At 34.9% G+C, this 25,924-nt stretch overlaps 2 protein-coding genes across 2 annotated transcripts in view; one reads left to right on the top strand and one right to left on the bottom strand.

The window, feature by feature from the left end:
- The window catches only part of VRK2 (VRK serine/threonine kinase 2), a 202,089-nt gene that overhangs the window by 42,510 nt on the left and 133,655 nt on the right, over positions 1-25,924 (bottom strand). The window lies entirely within an intron of this gene.
- The window catches only part of FANCL (FA complementation group L), a 56,500-nt gene continuing 37,532 nt past the window's right edge, over positions 6,957-25,924 (top strand). Inside the window, exons 1-5 of the mRNA XM_081068807.1 lie at positions 6,957-7,215; positions 14,244-14,302; positions 15,440-15,500; positions 17,866-17,922; positions 22,379-22,479. Of these exons, the coding sequence (XP_080924933.1) occupies positions 7,123-7,215; positions 14,244-14,302; positions 15,440-15,500; positions 17,866-17,922; positions 22,379-22,479 (371 nt within the window). The 5' untranslated portion in view covers positions 6,957-7,122. The remainder of the gene's footprint in view (positions 7,216-14,243; positions 14,303-15,439; positions 15,501-17,865; positions 17,923-22,378; positions 22,480-25,924) is intronic.

A 25,924-nucleotide genomic window follows, 5' to 3' on the forward strand; every position in this document is an offset into this window, starting at 1 on the left:
ATGTGGAAAGATGCTGGCTTGGGTAGTAGATGGCCATCAGCTATGACTAGTTGGCCATCATCTGTAACCAGTTAGCCATTAGCCACTAATATAATTGCCGTGACTATGCTTAGGGGGTTGTTTGGTTGGCAGAGAAGCAAACAGCGATTGTGGATTGTGTGACTCCTGCTTCCTGTGTCTCCAACCCAGCCACCAGCAAGAATATAGTGGTATGACTCCGCTATCTATGGCTGCGTTGGTGTTCCTTTTTGGCCTCACCATATCCTGCATGTGCGGAGAGCGAGACCTGAGACCCTGCACGACAGTACTTGTCATGCGGGGTGGCCTGCGGGGTCTCTGCTCCCGCTCCCCACATAAGAACGCAGGATGAGGCTACGCCAAAAAGGAACACCCACGGAGCCATAGGTAGGGGAGTCATACCACTATAGTCTCACTGGAGGCTGGATTCACACAACGTTTGACTTGCTGTCCGCTTTTCTGCCAACCAACCGACTCTCCTCTACTTCCCTCCCTAACGCAGCCGTGGAAGTTATATTAGTCGCCAATGGTTCAATGGTTACAGCTGACGACCAACTAGCCACAGCTGATGGCCATCTAGTACCCGAGCCAGCACCTTTCCATGTGAGGCCAAAAGCCTGGAAACTGCTCTCTGGGGCTCTGTCCCCACAGTGCTTCTTTGAAAAGAAAAATCATCTTGAAAAAACAGAAAACATAGGAAAATGTACTGTCTTATCTTTGGAAGTAAACATATTTACAATGGCTTTAGTCTGAAAACTTGTCATGTAAAACATGCATTTCATTAATAATGTTTTGCCAAAAATTTCAAATCTTTTTGTTGTTTGGAAGGGGAAATTTTATAGTGTTGCAGAAATGGAAAGTGGCTCTGTTGTGCAGGGTTTCACGTGGGATGGCATGCGGGGCCTCTGGTCCTGCTCCCCGCATAAAAACACAGGACACGGTGAGGCCAAAAAGGAACACCTACGGAGCCATAGATAGGGGAATCATACCACTATATTCTCACTAGTGGCTGGGTGGGAGACACAGGAGGCAGGAGCCACAGAATCCACAATCCGCCATCCACTTGTCTCTGCCAAACAATCTCACTTGCTAGCAATCCGCTTCTCTGTAATCTGCAATCCACACTCTGCCGCTTGCTAGCTCAGCCACCATCTTCTTGCTAGCCCCCATTTGTCGCTAGCTGTATTAGTGCCCAATGGCTCACTGGTTACAGCTGACGGCCACCTAGCCACAGCTGATGGCCATCCAATCACAGTTGATGGCCATTTACTACCTGAGTGAGCACCTTTCCACTTGAGGCCGATTGCCTGGAAATTGCACTCCTGGCTCTGTCCCCACAGGCTCATTTCACCCTTTCTCTCCTTTATTCTTACTAGTAGAATTCTAGGCAATGTATTTAGCTGAACAACTGCATTTTCCAGACCTTTTTCATGTGGGGATGGGCAGTGTGACATAAGACTTGTTCAAAAGGGAAAGCCTCTGGGAAAGCTATTATTGTCTTTCCATCTAGTCATGGCCAGAGCTCCAGCAGCCATCTTGGGACCGTGAGGGAAAAAGGCCAAGAATTTCAGTTCATAGGAGACCCAATTGGGATTGATTTTTCAGGTTTTTATTTATTTACTTTTTTAAATGTTTCTTTATTACTAAAATAATCTCTGCATGAAAGCAGCCTTTAAAATTATGGTTTGTCATTCATAAACTATGTTTATTCATTTAGCTAATATCTTCTAAAACTTAAATTTGTGGCCGGCTCACTCTGAGCTTGGAACTGTCAAAGCTCTGTCTGAATACTTAATTCACTTGATTAGTGCAAACACTTTCAACTGCCTGCACAATAGAATCAGATGTGAAAATATAAATTTACTAATTCTAGGGTGATGGTTTCCAAATTTTATCTTGTGTCAGAATCCTTTGTTAAGATATATAGTTTTGACCGTGTGTGTAAAACATAGATTGCTGAGCTCTTCTCCCAGAATTAAGAGATTCAATAGGTCTGGGTTGCCGCGTTCCCAGGTGATGCACCTGCTGCTGGGCCAAGACCACACTTTGAGAACCACTGGTCAAGGATACAGCCTGGACACCTGTGTATTAAAATAGTTCACATGATTTTGGTGGTTAAAAGCAGTATCAGAAACTTGTAATTGAAAAGTGGTAACGTTACGTACAACTGTGCCCTCTCACCCCTTGATTTATCAGCTTCAGTTTTTCAGAATAAAAGGGAGGGCTTTATGCAGTTTTGTTGTTTTCCCCTTTTTGGATACACTTTTCACTTGCTTTCCTTTTGGTATCTTTGGGCAAATGGGGTTGACTCGTTTCAGGCAAAATCTCAAAATAAACAGTCATTGTTCCCTTAAACTTTCCTTTCTGCATCCTTCATCCTCCTCTGAGCAACTACTCTTTCCTAGCTGTAAGTATTTATTATTCTCTTCCTTCCCACAACCTCTAGGGTCATTGCCTTTCCAAGTTTGCATTCCCCTGTGAATGGTTCTTATCTATTCTACCACCCTTAACTGTAACCTTATTACTTGAGCTGTAATCTTTATTAGGTGTTAGCCATCTGAGGACATGCCTTCCAGTTGCTCATCAAAAAATATAAGGTGTTAATTTCTGTCAGTGGCTTTGGTGTGGGGATGACGTTTCCCAGGAAGAGAGTCCTTTTGTACTTTGCTGGTGAAAAGAATTGTCATAACCTGGATTCCCCTATTTCACAGCAATTCAGGAGTCTTCAGGGACTTTTTGAATAATCCATTTATTTCTTTATCCTTTCTTTAGATGATGACCTCATAAATATTCTCCTGATTCTAGTCCACCCTTGTAACCCATTAATTCTTTTAGTAGACTCAAATGCTCCTTTGTTCACCTATAGTTGGGTTGCAAGTGTCAATACTCCTTGATTTCTGCCTGGATTGAGGAGACCCAATTATTCGGGACCCACCATGGATCTAGACTCCTTATTGGTAAAACCTATCTAACAAAGGAGTTTGCTTCTATGGAGTTTGGATAAGGTTGTAGGAGACAGGGTATTGCTTCCATATATCAACTACCAAACTCTGGTCACATAATTAAGTATTTGTAGTTTATTTATCATCAACATGTTCTTCTTAAGAGTTAAAAACTGAAAAGTAATGCCAAAATTATGCACTATATGAACATGTATGAACTGTCATCTTGTGCATGTTTGGATAGCAAATAGACTAGAACATACTACTCTTTAAACTGAATCAATACTTTGCAATGATCAAATCCAAAGGCCTCCCAGTAATTCTCAACTTTTCAACCATTATGTAGCATTACACACTGCTTACCACGCCTTAACCTTGAATATCTGCCCTCTTTTCTATGACATGGTGTCATAGATAATAGGATACTTTTGTGCTGCTTTTATAGTCTTTGAGAAGACTCCTAAATGGCTATTCTTCCACTCTTCCTTAATTTTGGCATTTCCCAATGTTCTGCCTACTCAAGCAATCTCTCTTGTATTAATCTCATTAATGTTAATGGCTGGCATCCTATCTTCTTCCATTACTGATGGGAACAGCGAGAAGAAACACCTGGGACAAAGCTGAAAATTTGGGCAATAAAATATAGATGATAATTGGAATAGTGTATTTTAAATTTTAGTTTAAAAAAAATTAAAAGAAAATTTTAGTTTAATATTTTAAGACTAACAATTCTCCTCAAAAAAATTAAAATATAGCATATAAGGAGAAAGTTTATTCAGACTATTACCCCCACTCCATTTCCTCCATCTCCCTCCCCAAACTAACCACTGCTAGTAATACACTGTGATTTTATTTAAACATAAATGGTATAGTAGCAAATGTGCCATTCTGGGACTTGTGTTTTTCACTATCAAAATGTATAGTTCTAACATGGAAAGTAGCATTTAAATACCATTAATTTTTGTGGCAAAGTATATAAAACAAGCCGTGCTTAGAATGTTCTGAAGAGCTTGAACTTTGTTTAGAATCTGCAAGCAGTTTGTCAGAATGATTCAAAATTAAAATAATGCTGATGGTGGTAATAGTTCCTTGGCTTTCTGATCTGTAAACATATTGAGTATTCTCTGTGGACGCGAGGGTTGCGTCTTAGATTCTTGAGTTGATGGTGGATCCTGAGCACCTAAAATAACGGTTGCATCATTGAATTAAAAAAAAAATCCTTATATGGTATCTCATCTTGTTCTCTGGTTGTTGAATTTCTTAGATTACAGACTTTATCAACAGGGAATGCACATTTACAAATTCCACTACCATGAAAGATGACTTGTGTATCTTTTCCTTAAGAACTAAGATGATATCCAGCAATAAATTATGTGAAATCTCTAAGTCAAATGAGATAGTTATGAAGACTCAGATGCAAGGAGCCAATTGTCTTTGGCTTGGCTATTAGCTATTATCCATTAGCTATGGATATCATTTAATGGTCTAGCAGGGGTGTCAAAACTGGGGCCCGCGGGCCAACTGCGGTCCGCAATCCATTGTTGATTGGCCCGCAGCAAATTCCAAAAATATATTTAGTTTACTTAAATAAACCAGATGAGGCAATACGTACTTCACCTCGAGTGAGTGACCCGGCTGTTTGTGTATTTTACCGCATATGACCCTTGGTGAAAAACGTTGAAAAAAGTTTGGACACCCCTGGTCTAGTGTGTATCAATGGTGGGGTGGGGTTTGAGTATGATGAACATAGTTTATCTAGACAGGAGTACTATTCATGGAAGATTAAACTGCTACTTAAGAAGTTTCCAGAAACTTCTAAGTCCAGGAAGAAGTTTTTGAAGATGTGATAAAAGAAAGCCAAAGACTTTTAGGCTGTTAACCAAGAGCTCAGTGCAGTAAATTAGGATAGGGAAATGTAGGTTTTGAGGGTGGCCTACTTACACAGGTGTCTCCGAACTGTATTAGTTTGGTCTCTGTCTCTCTGTATTTATATATGTGAACATACACACACACACACACACACACACACACACACACACACCTTTGACACTGAAAAAATTACTTTCTTTTTCTAGACTTCATTTCCTTAATCTATGTAATGAGGGGGTCAGAGTATTCAATTTTTAAGTTTGCTTTCATGAGAAAACTTTAGCTCCTGAGGAAACTATTGGGCAAAATGTTCTTAAGGTTCTTTCCTCAGAGTATGTGAATCTCTGGGAGAAAATGTTATAATTATATTAAGAAGAAATATATTATGTTGGTAAGTCTTTTATCAAACTTTCAAAAATAAATTCATAAAAGCCCTATTGTTAAAATGAGTCATTAACAATTTTATATTAAATTATCCTGAGTCCTGTTTCAATGGAAAGATTATTGAATCTAAAATTTAGAAGATTGAGTTTAATCCTTATTGTACAGGTCATTGTTACTATTTTGAGCAACTTATTTAATATCTCTGAATCTGTTTGTGTACAAAATGGACATCATAAAAAAAATATTACCTAAGAGCACTACCATCAAAATGAAATAGCATTTGAAAATGCTTTACAGATGCTTGTAACAGAATTAAAATAAATCCCATAAAGTCTATAATAGTGCTATACAGCCCGATTATTAAGGTATCATAAATGGAAACCAATTCAAAAAAGTATCTTGAGAAATTCCTTCCTTCCTCTTAGTTCTTGTAATACTTGTTTTTACTTTGCCTATAGGACTAATGGATATCATTTAATTTAGTAAATAGTTAATGAGCACTTACAATGTACCATAAAATACTAAGTAAGCCCTAATTTTCAGCAGATAAGAAAGTTTCCAAAAAGGCGGTATTTGAGAAGGACTTTGAAGACTAGAGGTTTCATGGGGAAAAACTATGGTGTGCATCATAATCACCTAGAGAGCTTGTTAAAACATGGATGCTTGGGACTCACTGCCAGAGTTTGAGATTCCCTAGGTCTGAGATACAGGGGTGAAAATTTGCCTTTCTATAAAGTTCCCAGGTGATGCTCATGCTGCCTGTTCCAAGATTACATTATGAGAACCACTGCTGTAGCGTAATTCGTATCAAGTCACCGCTGCAGCATTCTTGTTTTTCCCTTAGCATCCAGGATACTGTGACAATTCTTGTCAAACTTCCAGAATCTTCAAGAAGTCTAATTCCATTTTGAGGGCAATAGAAATGGAAGCGGGCATATGTTATTCATTTTTGCACAGCCTTTGACATAATACAGTGGTTTTGAAGAGACTAGGTCTCAAAAATGTTATGCACTGAATCTGATTGGAGCACCACATAATCATGCAGTAACCAGCAGTAAGTTCCTTATTTAATCAACCCTTCGTAAAAGGGAATAAGCGATTATCATTCCCAAGTTAGAAAAATGTATAAAATGGTTGTCAAAGAAAACTGAACTTTGGTTCATCAAGGCCATCAGCAATCTTTCCTCATGTTTTGTCTTAAGATACCTGTGAGGGCAGCGGATCAGAACTCAGTCTGGTGTTGACATGAGTTAGGCTCCATACATACGTATTTGTGTGTCTCAAATACAATAATGCATGATTAAACTTGGTAAGCCACAGAACTGTAATACACTGTATGCGATATAGTGAATGGAGTATAATACATTATATAATAGTTACATACGGAATACATAATTCAGTATGCTGCGGGCATCCAGGAGGCCCTGTAGAACAGGCCAATAGATTGATTCCAGTGAAAAAGGGGAGAGGAGGCAGGTTCAACATGAAAGAAGTATTACAACACGCAGACCATACAAACACATCTTATACTGGGAAAAATCCAGCTCCAAACTTGCAGCAGTCGTATTTCAATAAAATCAAACAAAATCGCCTACAGTGTTCTTGGAACAGCCCAGGCTAGAATGCTTTTGTTGTCAGATCTGTGAACCTGAGAACAACCTTCCCTCCCCTTTCTTGTTGAGGCCAAGGCTGTCTCTTACTGCGCCACCTCTACTTAAACTGGGCCGGAGCCCAGGCGACCTCACGACCTCTAGGCGTTCCTTTCCCACCGCGGAATCCTCGAGACTTCTTCCCGCCAAGGCTCGAGTTTCCGCTCCTCCGCTCCCCGGGCGAGGGCCGGACTACGCATGTGCAGAGCCCTAAATCCCCCCCTTCCCCCCCCCACCCGCGGCCCCACTGACGGCGAACCATGGAGACGCCAGCGAGCTTGATGCACCAGTGCCCATTGCTTCTGCCCCAAAACCGGGCGAAAACCGTGTATGAAGGATTCATTACGGCACAGGTACTCGCCCCGGCGTTGCTTTCTCGCTAGGAGAGCCTCTCTCTTGCGGCACAGCTCCACCCGCGGAAGCGTGTGACCGGAGGGGTTAGGAGCAGGAATCGAGACAGGCGGCACCTAAGGACTCCGGGTGGACTAGAGGTGTGCTCATCGCCGCCGCCTCCACGTCTGGGCCGGCGTAAGGGCACCAGATGTAACTGCCAGGAGGCCCGCGCGCGATGTGGGGGCGGGGCGGGGCGGGGCGGGGGCGGGGCAGAAGGCCACGCCCCTCCCTCCTCCTCGGAGTTTTACCTCCCTCCTAATTCAGCGTCTGCTCTACATTTAAACTTCTTCTTCTTTTTTTTTTTTTTCAAATTATTGGCAACCTCTATTCTCACAAACCACGACCTTCACGATGGTTGGTGGCAGTTCCCGGGAATCTGTGCTAATTATATTCGTGTTTCCTGTAGAAAGAACGTTTTGGCTCTCTGTCAAGTCATGTGTACCAAACACCTCCAGTTGAGATATTTTGTAGGAATCTGGATAACCAAATTAATTACCTTTGCTGATTCCAAGTCCTCTCTCTTCTGGACTTTATTACATATAGTACACACGTGGAGGGCTTTGAAGTTTACAAAGCTCTTTCCGAGTACACGATCTTACTTAATCCTTAGCCCTTTGAGGCACAAAAAAAAAAAAAAAAAAAAAATCACGTTTTATAGTTGAGTAAATCAATACATGAGAAAATGGAGAGGTTCAGTTGCTTGTTCCTGATTGCAACAGAATCCCTTAAACTCAGGCTGATTGCATGTCTGGATTTTTCCCCTCTGCATTTGCACCAAGATACCTTAGAATTTTGAGTGTAGACTTTTGTTCCCTGACCATTACACTGAACATCGGTACCCTATCCAGCACACATTCTCATTGAGGATAGGGCCTATATCCTAGACATTACCATGTTATGAAGTCTTAAAACATATAATCTTCAAAAATAGTGAATTATCAAATTCACTTGCTAAATGAAACTTTTATCTACCACTAGGAATATTAGGTGCTGAACAGTTGCAGACAGTTCTCTTTTATTCCTTAACATTTCAGTGTGTATAGGAGAACGACAACACACATACATAACCACAGTAATTATCAAAATCAGGAAATTTAATTGTGATCGATACATAATACCATTATCTAATCTGGAGTACAAATTCAATTTTTTTAATGTTGCAATTATCTATTTTATACTCCTTCCCAGTTCCTTATTTGATGTAACATCTTGCACTGCATTTAATTGTGTATCTTTAACATGGAACAGTTCCTTAGTCTTTGTTTTTCATGAACTTGACAGTTTTTAAGGGCACAGGTTGGTTATTAGGTAGAGTGTCTGTCAATTTGGGTTTGACTGATGTTTCCCCATCAAGTTCAGATTATGCATTTTTGGCAGAGATGATGCCACAGAAAGATTGTTGCCTCTGATGACCTGTTTAAAGTGGCATCTGCCAGATTTTCCTTTTGTAATTAAGTACTTTTAGGGAGTTACTTTGAGGCATCAAACTCTCTCTTTCTCTCTTATTCGCTCTTACACACACACACACACACACACACACTCACACACACCCACCCCCACCCCACATGCACCCCAGTTATTGCATCTGTTGACTTGCTTGAGTCAGTTAATACAGTGATGGTTGACAAATGATGATTTTCTAACTCCATCATTTCTTCTATGTTAATTAGCATTCTATGATAAGGAGTAGTGTTCCTTTCTTTTCCATTTATTTATATCAGAATGGGCTCATGGATTTTAAAAATAATTCATTTAATAGATTATAATCATTATTTATTTTGATGCTTACTTAAATTTTCTCAGATTTGGCCAATGAGCACATTTTTATTGATATAAGTTTTTAAGGCTTTGCATTTTCTTCTGATCACTGCTTTAAAAGTAGATGTTGGCATGTAATGTTTTATTGTTTTTTAGAACTTACGTAATTGTAGTTTGTAGTTCCTCTGTATCCAGGAGTTATTTAATGGAATATTTTAAACATTTTCTCATGGAAAATCCAGTAAAGTATCCTATAATATACTTAATTAGTACTCCTCAACAAAGAGCATCATTTCATAATCATAAAAGACGTTAAAGTCACCAAAACTAAGGCAAGTCTAAGAAACCATTACAGTCAAGAGAAGCCTAGATACATGATAATGTGGTATCTTGGATGGGATCCTGGAACAGAAAAAAGTTATTAGGTAAAAACTAAAAATATATGCACTTTCTTTTTTTTTTAAAGGAGGGCACAGTTTACAATGGCCCATGTGGGAATCGAACTGGCAACCTTGGTGTTATTAGCACCATGCTCTAACCAACTGAGCTAAATGGCCATCCCCCTTTTACCCACTTTCTATACTGTATTCTTTAGAAGGAAATAACCATGATCGGCCCCATTAAGGAATGGGGTGTCATGTTCCCCCTTCTTTAAAGTGGAGTTTCTATGTAATTTATTATGTGGAATGAATTCTGTATGGGAGATTAGCTTAACTCTATTTAATTATTTATAACACTATAGACTCCTGGATATTTATTTGTACTTTGGATTATAATACATTACTACTTTTTTTGTTGCTCAAATTGTCCCAGCTTTGGCACAGTTAATTATTCTTTAAAGAGATTTTGAATATAAGAAAAAAGTCTTCTATATTTACCTACATATTTAATGTTTCTGGTACTCTTTGTTGTATGTCCAGCTTTTCATCTCGTTTCATTTACTTTCATTCTGAAGTTCATCCTTTAACATTTCTTGTAGTGAGTATATGCTACTGATGAATTTTTTCAGCTGTTTTATGTCTGAAAAATTGTTTATTTATGCTTTTGAAAGATACTTTCACTGGGCATAAGATTCTAGGTGGACTTTTTCTTTTAGTACTTTAAAGATGTTGCTTCACTGTCTTGCATTACTTTTTATGAGAAATCTTGACTCTGATCTTTACTTGTACCAAGTGTGTTATTTTTCTTTGGCTACATTAAGATTTTTCTTTTTAATCATTGATTTCTGTCAATTTATGATGTACCTTGGTGTAGTTTTCTTCATGTTTTTCCTCTGTCGGGTTTGTGGAGTTTTTTTGGATCTGTGAGTATGTATTTTAATTAATTTGAAAAAACTTCAGTCATTATTTCTTCAATTTTTTTTTTTTTGTTTCTTGCTCTCTCTTCCCTATATTGGGGGCTCCAAATACATGCATGTTAGGCCAACTGTAACTTGTTGCATAATTCACGGATGGTCTGTTCATTTTTTTTTTTTTCCTCCCCAGTCCCTCTGTTTTATTTTGGATGCTCTATTCCTGTATTTCAGCTACAATGATATCTTCTTTTGCAAGGTTTAATCTGCTGTTAATACCATCAAGCATATTTTTCATCTCAGACATTGTATACTTTCAATTCAGGTATTATATCTTTCCTGTGTCTGTTTAGCATACTCATGCTTTTCTCTACTTTCTTGGACATACATAATTATAAGTGCTTAAAAATTTTAAAGCAGTTCTATCATCTGCCATTTTTGTATTTTTTTCCTTGATTTTTCTCTTCATTGTGAATATTATTGCCCTGCTTCTCTGTATGCCTTGTATACTTTTATTGAATGCCTGACATTGTGCATTCTATCGGTTGAGTGCTAGATATTTTTATTCTCTTAAACATTCTTGAGATTTGTTCTAAGCTGCAGTTAAATTACTTGGCAATAGTTTGATCTTTTCAAGATTTGCTTTTCACTTGGTCAGGCAGGAACAGAACAGACTTTAGCCTGGACTGATTTGGCTCTACCATTTTTCTTAGTACTCTCATTTGATGGCTCTTATAATACAGGAGTTTCTACTTTGACTGGTTAGAACATGACTACTCTCAGCCTTGTGTGAGCTCCAAGATTGTTTTGTGGGCTCCATTCTCATGATTCCCCAGCTTTAGGTGGTTTTCTCACATCCATGCAGCATGTAGTACTAAAGACTTGTCTCCCTTTGAGGAATCCTTTGAAATTCTTTAGGTTTACTCTCTGTACTTCTTTTTCTCCATATATTAGATTGGTGCAAAAGTAATTGTGGTTTAAAAGATTAATAATTGCAAAAACCTCAATTACTTTTTCAGCAACCTAATATTTCTCTCCTCTTTGGTATTGTGCCTTTTGAATTCTGCATGACTTGGCCTCACCTAACTCACCTCTGTCTTCTCAAATCAGGGAGAATGTTGGCCTGTATTTGGTTTTCACTCTTGCCTTGCAGCCTGAAAATTCTCCTGCTTGTAAGTCTGAACACCTACAGAGATTTTTTTCATTTGTTTCCTTCTTTAAGGATCACTGTCCTGCAATGCCTATTGTTTGATGTCTGAAAACCAATATTTTATACATATTTTGTCCAGTTTTTTTAGTTAATGTGGGAAGGTAAATCCTGTTCCTCTTATTCCATCATGGCTAGAAGAAGAAGTTCCCTTTCAGTTTCTTAAAAGTTCTATTCCATTGTTGCTTTTTTGTAAATTTTGCTTTGAGTGGTCTGATGCAAAACCTATTTTGTGTCCCATATAAGTTATTTGATCTTTTTCTTAGAAGCTATGCTCTTTTCCCCTAATTTGTAAAGCCTGTTTATTAAGATATGTCTCAGTGGATCCTTATGAGTCACTTCTCATTGTCTATTTGTCTTCAGTATGTGAATTTCTAGAAAGTATCTTTGGATTATAATTTTAAATGTTCTTTTCTACTATTTTATTTTCCTTTTCAAATTCTACAGTTATTTGTATACTGGATTTTCTTTGCTTTTTGTCCATTTTGATTGCTTTTCTCTGATAGTCTTTAATGTTTTTCTCATTTGACAATTTTCTTGCTTCTATTTTGCCTCCTCTGAAATTTTTATTTTACTCTATTCTTTCTCGAGCACCTACTAATTTATTCTTCCATTTTAATATCATTTTGTCTTTTTCTTAATTTTTTTTACAATTTCTGTTCTTAGTTTTTGAATTTCTGAATCTGGGTATAAATGCTCACTTAATATATAATTCAGTATAGCAATTTGTTTATGATTTGTGGTTTTTGTTTGCATGGTGGATTGTCATCCCTGAAATGTTTTGTCTCATGTTTTGTCTTCATGGTAGCTGGGCATGAAGATAATGTCTTTGAGTTTGTGAACAGTTTGGCTGTTTGCAATAGTTTTAAAATTCCTAATTCAAGAATACCCACATCTGGTGGTGAAGCAAAATGCTGTTTATTTAATGGAGATTTTTTTGGTAGTGCCGAGGGAGGAGTTGAGTATTTTTATTTTGTTATAAGATCCTAAGTTTCCCATACTTACTTTTCCCTCCTAACTCCCAGTTTGCAAACAATATCTCTACCTGCCTTTTTACCATCTTTTATTCCTACATTTCTTTTCCAAGATGAGCTCCTTGACTTTTGTGTGTTCATTTTTAGTCCTCTCCCTGTGTTCTACCAGATTCCGATCTACTAGAATTCTTTATTAGTTTTGCACTTGGTCCAGTCCCCTTTTAACTCTTCCATTCATTTTTTTTCTGAATTCCCAACTTTCTGGGCGCCTAGAGTGGAAACCACTGGAAAGTAGTTTATATTTTTCTTCCTACAGGTAATTTGAAGTTTATGGGTGTTCTCTACTTTCTGATTTTGCTGAAGACATGGGATTTTTGTGGTTTTATTGGTTCTTACTATTCATCTATATAGGTTTTTTGGAGGAGGTGTAGAGAGATTCACATTTAGGCAACTTTTGTTCCCTATAAGCCTGGGAAATCTTGAGAGCAATTAACTAAAAACTAATTTAGATATTTTCTTGAATCAGAAAAATATGATGGCATGTGATACGGCATATGACCTTTTAAAATGGCGGTATTTTGCAAATAAGGGACTTTGGAATTTTATTCTTTCAGATAACAGATCAGTAGAGTAGTTTTACTATTTTTCATGTAAATTTTGAATTCCAGATTGTTCTTACACCTATGTGTGGGATGTCTATAAAGTTAGGTTAAAGTTACTACATAATACCTTTTAGTGCTTTAATGAAATAGTGAATTATTGTTACTTGACCTTTTGAAAAGGTCAGTAGTACATTTTGTTTCATTTTTTTAAAGGACATTTAAATGTAATGAAAGTCAGAACTGTAATATTACCGTGAAAGTAAAGGTTATGGGGTACATTTAATTGTGTTCCTCTGTTTTTGAAACTGCTTTGAGGGAGATTGTGCTAAAATTCTCGTGGTAATTGTTTCTCGAGAATTTTATTACTCTTTTTCATTTTATACTGTTGGAGTAAAAGATTATATTTGTTTGTCTTTTTCTGCTTACCTTTACTCAGATTTCATGTGTTTTATCCTATTTAAGGTACAAAGTTTAAGCTGCTTACTCATTCACTCTCTCAAAGTAAAACTGAATATATTTCTCAGATAATAGTCCTTCCTTCCTTAGACTCTTGAGTAAAATTTGATATATTTAAATGTGTAGCTAGTGAATATTTAAATTAAAAGAAATAATTTTATATGTTAGCAATATTATTTATTAAAGGCCTGTGAGTGTGAGAGAATTAAATATATTCTGATTTATGAAAATATTTGTCTATATATTTAGAGTAAACATATTTACATTTTATTAAAATTTAGAAAATTGAATCCTATAATATATTATATTCTCATTTTACATTGTGATTTTTTTCTTCCATGTTCAAAGCAATTTGAAGGAATTTTCTTTTTCATACATTTATTTTCTAAGAATAACATTGAAATTTCTTTATGTCTACTGTCACAGTTTTTAATTTCTTGTATTTATGTGAGCAACTTTCTCTTTAAAAACAGTTCTTTGTTAATGTTTTGATTTCCCAATAATTACAAATTATCCAACTGTTATTTTCTCTCAAATGCAATATTCTGTTGCTTGTATTTTAACATGTATAAAGATTTGGATAAAGTTTCCTTTTAGAAAAGAAAGAAAACATTGCCTTTTCTATGTGATTTTTAACATTAAGTGAACTCATAAGATTAAGTGAAAGATGAAAATTTGAACCTTTAAATATTTTCCACAGGGAAGAGATTTCCACCTTAGAATATTGTTGCCTGAAGATTTACAACTGAAGAATGCCAGGTGATGATGTGGTGTTTTGTTACATAAATGTGTCTTTGTGGGATGGGCAGTCAGGTAATCTTGTGTAAACTGATTCTAGTTATTAGAGTTTTGCCTAAAATGCTTATTTAGTCAGTTAACCGGAAACATTTCTGATTTTCCCGAATCAATGTGAATTTGTAAATGATTTTCCCTAGTGCTGAACTGCTTTTCAAAGGTGACACATTTATTCTCTATTTTTTTTTTCATTTAAAGCAATACATAGCAATTGTGTAAACTTTACTAATAAAGGCTGAACTGAATTATAAGGGGGGAGTATAAAAGAATTAGAAAGTTAACATATTAAGCAAAAGTTAACATATTAAGGAGAAAAACATAGCAAAAGCTAAGTTAAGAACTGAATTGAATTGATGTAGCCAACTTGGTGGCAAGGGACAAGTTGGTGGCAAGGAACAGAAAGTATATTTGGTGATGGATTTCTTATGGGCAGTTGAATGAGCTACTCTGTCACCAAGAGAGGAGTTAGTGGTGAGAATGGGAGTTAGCAGACCAAGAATGGAGGGATTCAGGATGGTTTGCAAAGGCCACGTTTGGGAAAATTCAGAGAGGCCTCCTACTACTAGGTAAGTGAAAGCGGTTCCTAGAAGAGTTACTTACCTAGCAATGTTGAGAGAATAACTGCGGTGATCCAGTAGATAGATGAACATTAACTTACCACTTCTTACACAATTAAAGTATGTATCCAGAGTATGTATTCCAGAGTTATATTACTCTGGAATTGGAAGATTATTTTGCTGCATATGCTTTCTCAAATACAAGTTCTGTGTATTATGATCAAAACTGTTGGTTTTCCTTAATCTCCTTGGAGAATAATCTAGTTCAATAGGAAACTTTGCTTTGGGTATATTAAAATTTTAAAAAGATGTACTGTTTGCATATTATTTACTGATTGCAGTTATTTATATTTTGAAATAAAATTAGTACTGACAGTGTGAAGACTAGACTTTCAATTTTGTAAGCAGTAAAAGTTTTATTAATCTCTCAGAATTATGTTTATGTCATTCTTTTCAACATACATGCATGTTTGTATTACCCATAGATATGTTTTTTCCTTTTAATTCTGAACAATGAAATTATTTTATTCCACTAAAATTTTAGATTACTATGCAGTTGGCAGCTGAAAGCGGTACTTAGTGGCTACCATCAAATAATACAACAGGTAAGTTCTTTAAACAGTTTATGTTTTAAGCAAGGGTAGGAGATTACTAAATTTACTCATTTTTAAAAGACCTACTTTGCAGAATATTGTAACAAACTAGTAGTTGCTGAATTTTGTAGGTTTCATCTCTATGAAATATTTTTAGGATCCATGCATTATATAAAATGCTTTCTTTCTCAGAATCCTTAGCACATCTCCAGGCAGAATTTGTGTTTAAACTGATTTCTATCCTTGAGACTGTAGGGTTTTCAAATGTATTCACCCTTATCCATATCCATCACTTTTTGAGTGATTTTTTTTTTCCTGCTGATATCAAATAGTGGTGGTATAAAAAAATCTTAGGACTCATTTAGGAGTTGTAGGATGTCTGTGGCAAAAAAATGGGATTTTAGTTCCAGATTAGTAATAGGAAAGGTGTGGTGGGTCTCACTTAGGATCATAAACACATATGTAATGACAGCATGGTTGAGATAGAGGCAGGATTCTTTTATTTTTTATTATTTTATAATTGGAAGTTTGTACCTTTTGACCACCTTTATCCATTTCGCCTACCCCTACACCCCAATTTAGTTATTCTTAATGTTTAGGTTCCTCTACCTGGAAATTCCTTTAAATATTAGAGAAACTTAAAAACAAACAAACAAACAAAAACTGTTACTAAGGCAACCAAAAAAAAATGAAATGCCTCTTACAGAAAAATGAATGTAAGTAGAATCTTGTTTCCTTTGTATGTTCCCAATTTCCTATATTTTCTTTATGTTAAAGTCAGGTTATTATGTATGATAACTAACAATGACAGTCACTTATATAAAGCATTACTGAACCACAAAGAAATAACAGGAGATAAACTATTTGATTTGTTGAATGTAGGCTATCATTACTGGCAGTATAGTTACAACAGTGTTTTAAGGGGATGTGTAAATTATTTGTTTTCTCTCTGTTGCCCCTTCCCCATCTTGTGACTGATTGTTTATATTGTATACTAAAGTTTAAGAAATGAATTTATTGAGAAATTTAAGTAACCTGAAAAAACTTGCTAATAAAGACTAAGTATAATAATAAGATGTTTTTCTCCACCAATTCACCAAGAGGGTTCCTAGAAAAAGTCCCAGTTACTGCTTTATCTCCTTGCTCTCTAACTGCTCTTGTAGAACCCAGTGTTAGTTCGAGTATTTGTTTTATTCCAAAGTCCAGGTGAATAACTATTCTTGTATTATTTTTAACTAGTAAATATGGGTTGGGGTTGGAGGGCGGTCAGCAGTCTTTTTCTGTGAAGGGCTAGATAGTAAATTTTTCACCCCTCATGGGCTGTAAGATCTCTTTTGCAGCTACTTAACTGCCCTTGTAGCACCCAAGCAGCCATGACAAGAGGTAAAGGAATGGCATAGCTACATTTCAGTACAACTTTCTTTACAAAAGCAGGCATTGGCTAGACTTAGCTTCTGGGCTGTAGTTGTAGACCCTTGGTATAATTTATTATTCATAACTAGTAAACTGGGGGGAGGAGAGGGATACTGTATGCAAGAAGGGAAAGTCAAAGATTTTGTTTTATAAACATGTGCCCATTGAAAGCTATGTTAATATGCGAGTCATGTCTCATGCATTGTTGAAATATCTTAGATTATTATTTTTTGTGTCTAAATAGTGAGCAAATTCAAATACATTGACTTTGTTCAGAACTGTGTGGCCGTAGTACAGTACATCACAAAAAGTAACAAATCTAGAGTATTTTGATTCCAAGAAGAGAAATAAGATAGTTTTATAATTCTTAAATATTTATTCTACTTTGGAAGGATTTTTTTTACATTTTATTATAATAGTTTTACTTATTGAAAGATTGACTCCTTTTGAATTAATATGGGTTAATTGTGAAAGGACAAAATAATTATGGGTGGTCTTTAAGGTCAAGAAACAAATAAAAATAGACAGTATTATTGATGAATAATTGTTCATTCATTGCTCTAACTAGATTTTTAAAGATTGTATAGATTTGCCTGTTTTTTATAGTTCATGCTCCTATTTCCACTTTCTTCACTCCCATCACTTAAAAAAAAATGATGTTATTTGCTAAACTTGACTGTAATCAGTGCTGAAGGAACAGAGGAGTGTGTGAGATTTTAGTGACATTTTTACGCAATTCAGTATATCTCACCAGAGTAGATTTTAGGGCTTAAATTACTCTTTCAAAATAAAATTGGTAGGACTAGTAGGGATGATGACCAATACTCCAATTCTTATACTTTTATGATGTAGACATAGCTAATATTTTTTTCATGTAAACATGGACCTGAATTTTATTTCAGTTTTAGTGCGTGGAATATTCATTGTATAAGTGAAATTGATTGGAAATGTTGTTTTGATCTAGAGAATGCAGCACTCTTCTGACTTAATGACCTTTATGATGGAGTTGAAGATGGTTTTGGTAAGTATTTGTTTGCTAACGCTGTTACCATATTCTGTAAGTCTTGATTATTTTTGTAATTCCTTTAAAAAGTAACATGATTAGAATTTAAAACTTCTCAACTCCCAGACATTTAATGTTTGTTTTTTTATTGTGTGCATAAATATGGATGGCACTTTTCTTGAACTGCATGGGGGACAGAACTGTGTATAAGAATCAGCTTGATTATATAATAAACTGGGTACACTTGAAACTAGTCTTAGGCAGGTGGTGAAGAAATAAAATATAGTGCTGGTCTGTGAGAGAATTGAACATCAACGGAGAGATTGGAGAGTCACACATAAAGATATGCAATGTATAAACAATTTTGTGTAAAGCTGCAGATTACTGCAAAACTAGTTAGGATTCATTACATACATATAGTGTCATACACTGATCATTCAGTTAATCACTGATACATAAAATACTTGATTATTTGTCCTGTAGATATTATTATTTTTTTTAATTTTTTATTATGCAAGTTTTTAACATAAACCAAAGAAGAGGGAAGGCTAATATGTATACCCATGGGGCCATGACCTAACTTCAACATTTTGCCAGTCATACGTTTTCCCCTGTTTGTTTAGGAGAAAGGGACTGGAGTATTTTAAAGAAAAACCTTGACATTGTGTACATTCCTCCATAAATATGTCATTATGTATCTTTAACAGCTAAGTGTTTTTGGTCTGTCTTTGAATATGCTATAATAACCCCAACAAAGTTAGTGATAATTCCCTATCGCTGCTTTGTATCGGTATGCAGATAAGGTCCACACAGTGTATTTAGTTGATGTATCTCTTAAGTGTCTTAATTTATAGCAGCTCCTCCTCTTTCCCAAACCCTATTTTTTTTACATGCCATCTACTAGATTATGTGTCCTATAAAATTTCCCACATTCTAGATTTGGTTTATTAGATATTTGTGGTATCTTTTAACATATTCTTCTACCTTTTTTTTTTTTTTTTTTTTTTTTTTTTTTTTGTAATTTGGCAGTTAGATCTAGAGGTCCCAATAGAGTTTGGTTCATTTGTTCTGCTAATAATACTTTGTGCTCTGTACTACTTATGTTGCACCAGGAGGTATAGAGTGTCTGATAGTTCCTTCTTCAGTAAACTTAAGATTGATTAATAGGTTTAGATCCATCCAATAATAAGTTTCCTGTCAACCTATCACCTAATGATTTTTAGCATCCAATGACGGTCATTACCTACATCCACTATTTCATTAGAGGTTACAAATGGTGGTTTTTAAAAGTTCCATCATCTACTTTTATTAGCAGAAAGTCTTCCATAGAGAAGAACTTCCCCTCATCAGTTATTTGGTTAATTTGAGGTATAGCTCATACTGGAGAGATAGGATAAGTGCTCATTTCTTTTCCTTTTTTATTTTTATTTTTTTAAATCAGTTTTTAGAACAATGGTTGGTGCCTAGAAACTCTCAAAGAGAGCTAATGATTTTTTTTTTTAGTATCATTATGCACTCGGTTTTTATATATTTGATTAATCTGTTGCAACCATTCTTTTTTGATGCTCAAATTGTACCATTTTTGGTCAGTGTAAAGCCCTTCATGTTGGCTTCTGAGTTCTTCTGACACAACCCAAGCTTTGGTTTCTGCCATCACTTGCCCCATATTCATTTACTCTTCCTATTCCAGAACCGTGGTCAGTTACTTTTCCAAAGAGCCGTGGTTCCTTTGTAGGAAATGGTACTTGGAGGCTACCACAATCTACATACTGGAGTGCTTACTGTGATTACTTCTAGGCTTTTTGAGAAGACAAAGCTAGGAAAAAATGGTTTTTCAATTAATCATGAGTTCATATTGATATTTCAATTCAAATTTGGCATTAAAGTACTTTCAGTCCTTTAATTTTATGCTTATATCTTTTTTCTCTTACTCCGAAAATCTTGGTTTCTAAGTGTTAACATAGTTATTATTTTTCGTCTATTGGTCATTTAATTTTGAAGAAACAATCATTCATTTAAAACAAATAAAATATTGAGGTTAATCTTTCAGTTATGGTATTCTGTTCAGTACATTTTTTATTGTGTTTCTGAATAAATTGCAATCATATATTTTAGCTTTCTAAAGAAATTATGGACACAGTTGGTGATGATATTGCACATTTATGACAGTGTACCTAAAAATGTAAGAATTATTGGTTTAGTTGTTGGGATGTCAGTAATAGGGTTCCTGTAATATAATCGCTGATGAGAGTATTGATGCCCAAATGAAATTAGTAGTTACTGAATTTTTCAGGAAATTTGGTTACTTTCCCATGGAATTTCCTAGTAATACCCAAGCATATAGTAGGAGTTCAATATGTATTTAATAAATGAACAGTTACCTATACTGAAAAAAAACCACAAAAACTGTGTGAGGTGTAGTTATTTTATTCCTGTTTTAGAGCTGAGTCACAGAGTGCCCAGGGCCTCAAAGGTAGGCAATGTTCAAGTTAGAAGTTAAAACTTGAACATAAGCAGAGGTTTATAAAGCCTGTTTTCTACTGTGCACTTTTGCCACCTTCTCCGTGAAGTAGTGTTTGCTTCTCGTCCTTTGCTCTTTTTCCTGTTCTGGTTCTAGAATGGGAGTAATTTGACCCAAGGTAGAAGGCAGAGCTTACAAATGTCATAGACCTAGGATTAAAATACATTTTTATTATTCAAGTTTCTTTTTGCCTTCAATATTTGTGGATAGCAGCAATTAATATTTCTGAATAAAAATAGCAATTCCAAAGGAAAGATGTATAGCTGTTTTGTGTATAAGTACACGCACTATACTGATTCATTTTTTTAGTAACAGGATAATCTTAATGCCAGTTTATTTTTATGGACCATCAGGCTACTTACATAAAACATTAGGTATTTAGTTTGTAAAAAAGGCACTGTTCTCTTTGTCTTCTAGCAGTTTACCTTCTAATTAAATCTAAATTGACATTCTGGGCCTTACAGAACTGCTTTTTCAGGTTTTTTTTTTTCCCCTTTCTGTTTATTTTGTATCTAAAGCGGATTTATAACTGTATTAAAGTAGTTTCAGTTCATAGTCTTCTTTTTGAAATACTGTTTTGTAAAATCTCTTTATTTCTAGTGTTATCTTTAATAGTATCCTATACTTGTTAAAAAGAAAAGTAGAGGGACTATTAGATTAAGCATATATTTAAAGGATTAAAATGTATACCTTTTATTAGGGTTACATGTACCAGAAACATTTATAATTTTTATACTTGTTCCCATATGGTTTTGTTATTTATTGTATCTGATTTCTTTTTAAATTTTATTTCTTTACTTTTTAGAATACCTTTTGGTAATCCAGACCATATGAACATCTATGTAATTTGTAGATTATGTTTATTTTTACTTCAAATGTGATTAGGTTAACACCTTTGACGTAATTGGTCATTTTCAGCCTAGCAATTCTAACTATGTTTGTGTTGCTTCTAAACCATGTAAATTTTAGTTTTGTTTGAAGGAACATAAACTATCTAGAAAATAACATAGGTGGGCCTAGTTGGGAAAGGAACTGTGATCTAGCCAGATGGCAACATACTTGGATTTACTTGGTCTGGGAGTTTTACAGAATGAAGAAAGAAATTAGCAGGTAAATATTTATTGTGATAATGAAGGATTTTTGTTGTAAGGGTGTGATTCATAATAGTATACGAATATATCAGTCTAGAAAGTATACTTAGATTTCAGGCTTTTCTTTAAAGGTAAATGTCATTTTCTATCAAACACATCTGTAGGAGTAGAAAAACGATGAAGCCTTGAGGATGAGTTGTTGTTTTTTTTTAACTTTTTTCATCTTTGGTAGGCATGACAGTCTAGGAGAATATTCAAGTCTTAAGGTTGAGTGGTATAATAATTGACTTTTTTTTTTAATTTTTATTCAAATATACGTACAATATTATTTTAGTTTCTGGTATACACAATAGTTATTCAACATTTATATACCTAAAGAAGTGATCACCGTGATAAGTCCAGCAACCATCTGACACTACCACGCCCTCACAAAAGTATTGACTATATTCCCCATGTTGTACATCACTTCCCCATGACTTACTTGTTTTATACCTGGAAATTTGGACCTCTTATTCTTCTTTACCTTCCCCCTCTTTTTAATTTTTCAATTACATTTGACATTCAGTATTATTTTACATTAATTTCAAGTGTACAGCATAGTGGTTAGACATTTATATAACTTAAGAAGTAATAATTGACATTTTTATATGATAGTCAGTGTAGTTCTTTAACTTTTTCATGTCCCCCCCTCTTTTTTTTATTTTTTTTTATTTTTTATGAGAAGAGGAATGTTTCAGCTGGATTTTCTCTAAAACATAATGGACACTTTAGGCACAAAGAAGGTTACAAAATTGTGTTCTGTAATCAGTTATAGTTCATTGTCTAGCATTCCACAGTGATTCAAGTTTTTTCTTTTAAACAGGAAGTTGCTTTAAAGAATAAACAAGAGCTACATGTCTCACTTCCTCCTCCCCAGTTCTACTCAAGCCTTATTGAAGAGATAGGAACTCTTGGTTGGGATAAGTATGCCTATTTTAAAATACTCGTATGTTAGAGAAATGCCTTTTTTTTACACATTTCAATTTAATATATTTGCAGTTTTAGCAGTTTATTTTATACCTGCTTTCAGTCAAAATGTTTCATCTGATCCTTATTGTGGCTATGAATTAAAGGAATGTCATTAAAATATTGACCTACAAGGTAAAATAGTAAATGTAATTTGGAAAAAATGACATTTTAATGTACATAGTAAAATGTTTCCATATTTTCGCTGACCATAACATTATTTTAACTTCTTTTGTTTTTTAGTTTTATTGAGGTATAATTGACAAATAAAAGTATAATAAATTGAAAGTATACATACACTGTGATGATTTTACATACTTTGGGAAAGGAATTCCACAATTATGTTAATATATCCATCACCTCACATATTTGCCTATTTTTTCCTGACACTTTTGAGGTCAGTTTTCTTGTTTCTGTTATATAGGGGAGAACTTTTGGAACTTTTGAATGCCATTTTGTTGACATCATCCAATATATTTCGTTTTGTATCTACCATCTTGCTATGTTTCCTTTTTATCTCACCTGTTTTCTTTTCATCTGCCTTCATTTGAATTAGTAATTTTATTATATTTTTCTTTCTATTAACTTGTTATACATTCTTTAGAGATTTATGATTCTTTAGAGATTACCTTAAAGATTACAACATACATACAGCAAAATATACAATGTTACTTTTACCAGTTTCCTTATAATACAAAGATCTAAAACTTCTTAATATATTTTATCCCCCCTTCACCTGTTGTGTTATTATCTTGCATTTTAAGTCTACATTAAAAATTTACAAATTTTTAATATTTTTTAGTTTATATGTGTATGTGTATGTTTATATATGTGTATATTTACATATGTATATATATATACATATATATATATATATATATATATATATATATGCTATATACACACGCACTAACACACAATTATTTCTTCCAGTGTTCTTCATTCCTCCCTTCAGTTTTATCCTTCTGTCCAGTATTATTTTTCTCCTGCCTAAAGAATTCCTGCTAGTACCTTTTAGTTGTGATATAATTGTCATATGATTTTATATTAGTTTCAAGGTTACAACATAATGATTCAATATATATATTATGAAATGATCACAGTAAGTCTGGTTACCATCCATCACCACACATGGTTACACATATATTTTCTTGTGACAAGAACTTTTAAGATTTAGTCTTAGCAACTTTCAAATATACAATACAGTGCTATTAACTGTTACCACCATGCCATGTATTACATTTCCATTACTTATTTCTTTTAATAACTGGAAGTATCTTTTGACCCCTTTCACAATGTTTCATCTACCTCTTGTTTGCTTTGCTTTTTGGGTTATCCCTCCAAGAGTGCCTACTGAGAGCTTGGGGACGTTCACTGGGGCATTTTTCCACTGGTGGGTTCTAAATTCTAATTATAAGATTTCTAAATATTCTCACTTTTTATTCATTGGCTTTCTGCTTGGCTTTTTATCCTCTTATCCATTGCAGTTTATGGATTTATCAAAGGTTTCGATGGAAAATTGTCAAAATATTAGGTTGAGATCTTTGGCCCCACCTTTCACCAGACTCTGGTCCTTTAAGTTTGTTATTTTTCTATTCTCAATTGCCAAAAATGAGGCTAGGTTTTTTTGTTGTTGTTTTGCCACTTAATAATTGTTCACTGGTTGGGCCTTTTGCCCATGTCCTTCTCTTGCTCTGTGCCCAGAATTAGTAAATAAACTAAGGGAAAAATGGCTGCAAAGTGTGGGCTTACTCTCCTCTGTTCCCCAAAAGTGTGGGCTTACCTCTCCTCTGTTCCCCCTTTGTCAGAACCTTGGTCCTTCAAGTTGCTTATCATTTCTTTGATACCTTCAGGCTTCTTTTTTTTTTTTTTTTTTTTGCCTTTCATTAGATTATTCTAGTTGTTCTCAGTGAAATTGTTGGTCTGTAGCAAGCTACTCCATCTCAGCCAGAAATGTGTAATTTAAAATGTATTTTTATGGTGATCTCAAGGGCTGGTCAATGTTTATTCATGAGATTAGGCTTTATTTGACAAGGTGCTGTTACTGAATAAGATTTGGGATGGAACCTTTTAAGTAAAGTGTAGCATAACAATGGAGGGAAGAGACAGAGAACACAAGTAATTGATACGTACTAGTAGCAATTTGGTTGAAATTCTGAAGATTTGTCTTGAGGCATTGGTGACACAGACCCTGTTATTCTTTGGATATAAGGTGATAAAATAGAGAAAAATCATTTTGACTTATTTTCAGATGTGTAAATTTTAAGATCTTAATGTTTAAAATAGTTAAGAATGTAGGAAAGCTTTGGAAAGGAAGAGGAAGTGTTCTAGGTTTGTTTGTTATATTGATATAGTGAGTTTGAGGCAGTTTTCTAAGCAATGTGACATGTTTGGGAGAACTCCAGTAATGAAAATTAGTTGAAATATTGAGAATGCAAACATGAGATTTTTTTAATCATTTCTTTCCACCTAACCATTATTTGTTGAATGCTTCTGTAGGGCAGTGAAGATACATAGGCAAGGATTAAGATTCCTCATGGAATTTGTGGAAGAGTCAGAATTTAAGTAGATGATCACAGTAGTGCTTAATTCTAACAGTGATAAGTGCTATAACATAATTATAGGATTTCTTGAGAGCCCATATCAACAAAGTTGTAAGACAAATAGTGCAAGTATATAAAAATATTTTATGGAATAAATGGTTTTAGAGATAAATAGAAAGACATGACTTTTGCTTTGCATTATATACATTGTCGTGATGTGACAGAAAAAAGAACAGATCTCTAACTTGGATAATAGATGAAAGTAAAAAGTAAGGATATGAATCCCTCTACCATAACCTTTGTCGCAATGTAAATGTTTGTCTCTTCCTTGACTAGGATCATTACACACAAAACCTCCGTTTATGAAGTTTCTGTTGTATGCCACTGGCTGTGCTAGCCACTTTATATAATTTTTAGGTAATTCTCAGAAGAAGTTTCAAGATGATATGTAACAACTTTGTATATAAAATGAGTGCATATGGCTAAGGCTTGCTGCATACCAGTGCTCAGACCTCCTTTATGAGTGATGCTCCCTGGAGTTGTGCTACTAGGATATGGAACCTTCAATAAAATTCCCTCAAGTACTTGGAGATAGTTTTTATTAGTTTCACCCTCAATGTGTGACTATCTGACCATGGATAAAATTGGCCATATGCAAAATTAACCTTTCCTTAGAGATAGTTTTGAACTCTGTTGCTTAGGTTTGTGAAAAAAATCGTAGTTTAATTATAGTGACTAGAATGCATGATTGAAGTAGAATATAGCTGCTGTTACCTAATCATTTGTTTATAGTCTTTAGAAAATAAACAATGTGTTAGCAGAAGAGAAGTTTTGTGCATGGATTGTAAGAAGCCAAAGAA

Source organism: Rhinolophus hipposideros (assembly GCF_964194185.1).
Source record: "Rhinolophus hipposideros genome assembly, chromosome: 12".
In the NCBI taxonomy this organism is placed as follows: Eukaryota; Metazoa; Chordata; class Mammalia; order Chiroptera; family Rhinolophidae; genus Rhinolophus; species Rhinolophus hipposideros.